This window comes from Zonotrichia albicollis, chromosome 3, assembly GCF_047830755.1.
Source record: "Zonotrichia albicollis isolate bZonAlb1 chromosome 3, bZonAlb1.hap1, whole genome shotgun sequence".
Classification (NCBI taxonomy): Eukaryota; Metazoa; Chordata; class Aves; order Passeriformes; family Passerellidae; genus Zonotrichia; species Zonotrichia albicollis.
Window position 1 is genome coordinate 23,522,769 of NC_133821.1, and position 4,856 is coordinate 23,527,624.

At 60.6% G+C, this 4,856-nt stretch overlaps 1 protein-coding gene across 5 annotated transcripts; it reads right to left on the reverse strand.

Annotated features, from left to right (window-relative positions):
- Positions 1–1,236: 1,236 nt before the first annotated feature.
- LOC102068570 (serine/threonine-protein kinase pim-1) lies at positions 1,237–4,856 on the reverse strand. Of its 5 annotated transcripts, none has more exons than XR_012579432.1 (5): positions 4,221–4,856; positions 3,502–3,874; positions 3,120–3,296; positions 2,227–2,833; positions 1,237–1,783 (listed from the first exon to the last, which is right to left on the reverse strand). XR_012579432.1 is itself a non-coding variant. In XM_074536926.1 (4 exons), exons 1-4 carry the CDS (start codon positions 4,728–4,730, stop codon positions 2,774–2,776), a joined length of 1,110 nt encoding a protein of 369 aa, XP_074393027.1. In that variant the 5' UTR covers positions 4,731–4,856; the 3' UTR covers positions 1,237–2,773. The 5 variants fall into 5 exon arrangements, 2 of the variants coding, with proteins under 2 accessions (XP_074393027.1, XP_074393024.1); XR_012579433.1 differs by having other exon boundaries at positions 2,196–2,833; XR_012579431.1 differs by having other exon boundaries at positions 1,237–1,343; positions 1,638–2,833.

Consider the following 4,856-nt stretch of genomic DNA (forward strand, 5'->3'; position numbering starts at 1 on the left):
ACATCCCAGATCATGTTCTGTTCCAGTTTAACTGACTGATTTGAGGAATTTCTGGAGCAGCAAACTTGCTTCCTCAAATGTTTACTGTGTGTGACATGGAGCACAGAAGAAAGATTTAATGTCAAAGCCACTGCCCAGGCAGTGCTCTTTTGACAAGTTCTGCCCTGAGCTTTCCTTAGGAAGATCTGAAATGTTCAATGTCACCAGCACAAGCTCCTGCAATGGCTGCTGGCCAGCAGAGCAGGGCTGTCAGCTGTGAAACAAGTGTTGCCACAAGCAGCAGCTCCCCCAGGGCAGCAAATCAAGAGCTGGAAAGGAGCTGATCTGAAGTCCAAAGCTCCTTAGCTCCTTCCAAGAGGGCTGGAACAGTTCCTCATTCCAATGAGCTGCAATGCTGGACACCACAGCTCTGTGTGAGCACTGGACAGACGTTGCTCCCACTTAGTGCTGGGATGGTTTCTGCAGGAGCTCTGGGCTCCTGCGTGTGCCAGACACAATGAGGAGAGAAGGAGCCAAGTGCACTCCCCAAATTCCCAACAGCACAGGATGTCTCCCAGACCCAACCTGCCACCACCTACAACTCGGGCTGCCCTGGCAGTGCCAAATGCCTCCTGCAAACTGACAGCAGGAAACGGGGGAGGATGAGTTTTGTTTCCCATGGAAAAGGGCTGGTGTTCATGTTCAGGGGCCTGCACCCAGCTCAGCGGCCTGTGGCCCTGAGTGGCCTTCTGCCTGCTAAAATCCCGAATGGCACAGGATTTCTCCCAGACCAATGCTGCCACCACCCAGAACTCAGGCTGCCCTCAGAGTGCCAAATGCCTCCTCCAAACTGGCATCAACACACTGGGGGGATGTGTTTTTTTTGACACCGGAAAGGGCCAGCATTTGTATCCAGGGGCCTTTGGCACTGAGTGGGCTGCCACCTCCTCAAATTCCCAACAGCACAGGATGTCTCCCAGACCCAACCTGCCACCACCTACAACTCAGGCTGCCCTGACAGTGCCAAATGCCTCCTCCAAACTGACAGCAGGAAACTGGGGTGGTGAGTTTTGTTTCCCATAGAAAAGGGCCAGCGTTCGTGTCCAGGGGCCTGCCACAGGAGCTGTAATTGAATTTTTTGGGTTACTTTACCCCCCCTGCAAAATGCTATTTATGGCTGAGAAAGAACACAAAAGGATTATCCTGAAAGGAGGCAAAAGCTCAGAAAAGGTGAAAGAAACACTCCAATTATGACAACAACACAATGATTTATTTTGGACTGCAAATGAACACCCGCTGCCCTCCAGCCCTCCCAGACCAGCAGGCCGAGCAGTGCTGTATCCATCACATGAGGTGCTGGCAGCCTGGAAAGAGAAACCAGAGAGCCATGGTCAGTCACAGAAGGCTCCTGTCCCCCCTGTCCCACCACAGCCTGTTCCCAGTCCAGGCTGCTGGCTATGCTCAGAGCCCACACTCCCAACCCATTCTCTGTTTTAGAGGAGAGCAGCATGGCATTCCATATTCCACACGCTCCGCTTCAGCACAGCATGGCAACCTCCTCAGCTGCAAGAGTGGGATGATGCCCGTGTGCCCGCTCCTGTCTGCCAGGAGCTCTTCTGCCAGCCCAGCTGTGGAGCCGGGCACCCACATCTAGAGACCTGCTGCCAGGAGAGGAGCTGATACTGCAGGAGATCCTTGTCCTTCTTGAAGGGGATGCCCCCTACAGGGCAGCACTGGCACTGGACGTGCTCCACGGACAGTTCAGGTGCTTCCCCGTCTGGTCTGGTCACTAGGTGCAATCTTCCTGGAAAAGAAAAAAAAGAACAATTGTGTGACAATCAATTCAAAACAAGACCTGGAAACAAGAAAATCTGTCAAAGGTTATCACTGTATCACAGGCCTAGGAAGGTCTGACCACTCCATATGAGAATTAAACCTCTTCATGAGTGGAGAAAAACCCCACCTTTCCCTCCCATAAACCCACCACTTCCTCAAGGCCCTGCAAAGCAGACCAGCTAGGTCATGGCTTCGGAACCTGTCCCCCTCTGCTGCCCCCCATCCACACGGATGGATGCTTTTGTCAGGCTGGCTGCCCCTGCCCCAGGCTGGCTGGCAGAAGCTGTCAGCAAGGCCAGGAGCTAGTTCCCCTTCCACAACATCCAATCCCCTGTCCTGACAAAAAGCAGCTTGGGGACCGGCAGAAAAATTAATAATACCCATTGCCACTGAGCAGGGAACCTCCAGCACCTGGTCCAGCCGAGCCCTGCCATGCCTGGGAGCACAAGCATCCCCCGTCCCTGCACCAGCTGGGGACTCATCTTGATTCCATCGGGGTGCAGAGCGTGTCCTCCAGGCAGGGGCCGCAGCCAAAGCCAATTGGCTCTGCCCTGCCAGCAGCCAGCTCCAGGATGGTGTTCCCAGCTCCACGTCGTGCTCCAGGAGAACACGTCAGCTGTGCCTCGGCTTGTGGGGACATCACGATGCCATTGAGCTGCAGGGGGATGTTTCCCCTTTTCCAGTCTGTGGCAACTTCACTGCTCTGCCACCAATTCTCCCAACAGGACAGGGAGCACTGAGTTCCCTCCACACCTTGCCAGAGACCAGTGGAAGCATCTCCTAGGCTGCACTGTCTCCTCTGTGCCACAGCCACAGAGAAATGCTCTGGCGTTTTCATCCAGGGCCACCAGACACATGCAGCTGGTACTTGCTGGATCCTACTGTGCAGAGGGATGGATCTCTGCTGTCTCCTGAGCCACATGGGGGTCCTGCAGCCAAGAATGCTCAAAAAGGTCTTCTAAGGATGATCTGTCTGTGGGATCCATGGATAAACACCACCTGATGAGGTGCTGGCATTCTGCAGAGACAAACCAGAAACCGCTGGTCAGCGGGACAAGGCTCCTGTCCATGCTCTCCTGGATTCAGTGGTGCCCAGGCCACACTAGGAGGGCTCGGTGCTGCACACAAAGCTTCCCATCAATCCTCCTTTTCGGAGGAGAGCAGCACAGAGGCACACGTGCCACGTTCTCCAGCTAAGCCCAGGAGACCAACCTCCTCACTAGCTGCAAGGGCAGGATGCTTGTGTGCCAGCTGCCCTCTCCCAGTCCTGTTCTTCCCCCCATGCATTCAAGGCGCATCCCCACCTTGAGATACCTGGGGCGGGAAGAAGAGCTGGTCGCAGATGATGTCCTCACTGGTGTGGAAAGGAAGGTGCCCGCAGACCAGCTCATACAGCAGGATGCGCAAGGACCAGATGGTGGCTGGCTGGCCTTGGTAGCAGCCAAAGAGGATCCACTCCGGTGGGCTGTACTCTGGCATTCCTATGGGACACAGGTGCAGCTCATCAGGGCCATGCTGCTCCCTCCCTGCCAGCTCCCGTTCCACAACAGCCAGCCCCTGCCCCGCCGAAAAGCAACTTGGCTGCAGCCGGCTGAAGGACGATTCCCAGTCTTTCCGTTCCTCTTCCTCCTCTGCCAGCAAAGGGGGAACCTCCGCTGCCCGGCTCAGCCCTGGCTCTGGGCTCACCTGGCATCCGGGTGTAGAACGTGTCCTCGAGCATCGTGCCGCACCCGAAGTCGATGAGCTTCGCCTCGCCGGTGGCTAGGTGGACGAGGACGTTCTCGGCCTTGATGTGGCGGTGCAAGACGCGGCGGCTGCTGCAGTGAGTGCCGCCCCGCTTCCAGCCCCTGGCCGAACAGCGCCGCGCCACGGGCTCCGTCTGGAACCGCCGCTCGTGCAGGAAGTACCAGAGCTCCTGACAGCGCTCCGGACGCTCCATGACCAGCGCGAAGCCCTCGGGCATCTCGAACCAGTCCAGGAGCCGCACGACGCCGCGGAAGCCAGGCCACGAAACCATCCACAGCAGCGCCAGCTCCAGGGGCACAAGGGCGCCCTTGTGCTGTGGGGGGACCGCGATGCCGTCAGCGGGGCCGCTGCTGCGCCGCGCCCTCGGCACCCCCTGCCCGGCCCGGGACGCTGCGCGGCCCCCGCTCACCCCACGCCCGCTCCCCTCGCAGCGCCCCGGCTCCCACCGTGCCGGGCCTCGCCTCAGCCCCGCCCGACCCGTCCCGCCGGCTGCTCTTGCTGGCCCCGCTCACTTTCCAGCCGCGCCCACTCCGAGATGCGCTCCCGGCACACTCCCTTGATGGCCACCTGTGAGCCAAGGCGAGCGGCGCGCTGAGCTCGGACCTCGCCGCCCACTCCTGTCTCCCGCCGCCCCCCTCCGACCTGGCCCCGTCTCTTACCGGGACGCCGTCGGCGAGCCGGGTCCCGGAGTAAACGCCGCCGCCGCCGCCGCCGCTGCCCAGCAGCGGGCCCTCCCGGTAGAGCTGCTCCAGGGGAGGCTTCTCCGCCCGTGCGGGCGGCACTGCGCTGTCGCCATTCTGACCGGGCCACACGAACGCCCCCAGGCACCGGCGGCTCGGGGCCAGCGGCGGAGCTCGGACCGGGAAAGCTCCCGGGGCAGCTCCCGGGGACGGGGCGGGAGCCGGGCGGCCGCGGGGCGGCTGCGGGCGGAGCCGCGGGAGGAGCTTTGTTCGGCGCCGGGGCTGGGCCAGAGCCCGCACCAGGCGGAGCCAGAGGACAGTGCTGCCCCAGCAGAACCAGAGGGAGGAATTCTTCCACAGACGCCTGCAGAGGCGCCACTCCTGCAGAGGCCAGTCCGGAGGGAGCCTGGCGGAGGCGAGAGCGCGGCGGGCCGGGCAGAGCCGGGCAGGGGGCTGAGCCACCCACGGGCGCCTTGCGGGACGCGGCATGAGCCGGGCTGGGAAAGGCGGAACGCGGACGGAGCGGGACGAGACAGGACGGGAGTGGAGAGATTGTTAGACGGAGACGGGGACGGAGTGCGAGCGAAAAGTCAAGCGGAAAACCGATCGAGAGAA

What these genes read in the sequence shown, in the direction of transcription:
- LOC102068570 (XM_074536923.1), bottom strand. Translation starts at nt 4,730, where the DNA reads ATGCCGCGTCCCGCAAGGCGCCCGTGGGTGGCTCAGCCCCCTGCCCGG. An exon ending in GGCTCGCCGACGGCGTCCCG is followed by an intron (nt 3,875 to 4,220) that starts GTAAGAGACGGG and finishes GTCCCCCCACAG; the next exon opens with CACAAGGGCGCCCTTGTGCC. An exon ending in GTTCTACACCCGGATGCCAG is followed by an intron (nt 3,297 to 3,501) that starts GTGAGCCCAGAG and finishes TGTGTCCCATAG; the next exon opens with GAATGCCAGAGTACAGCCCA.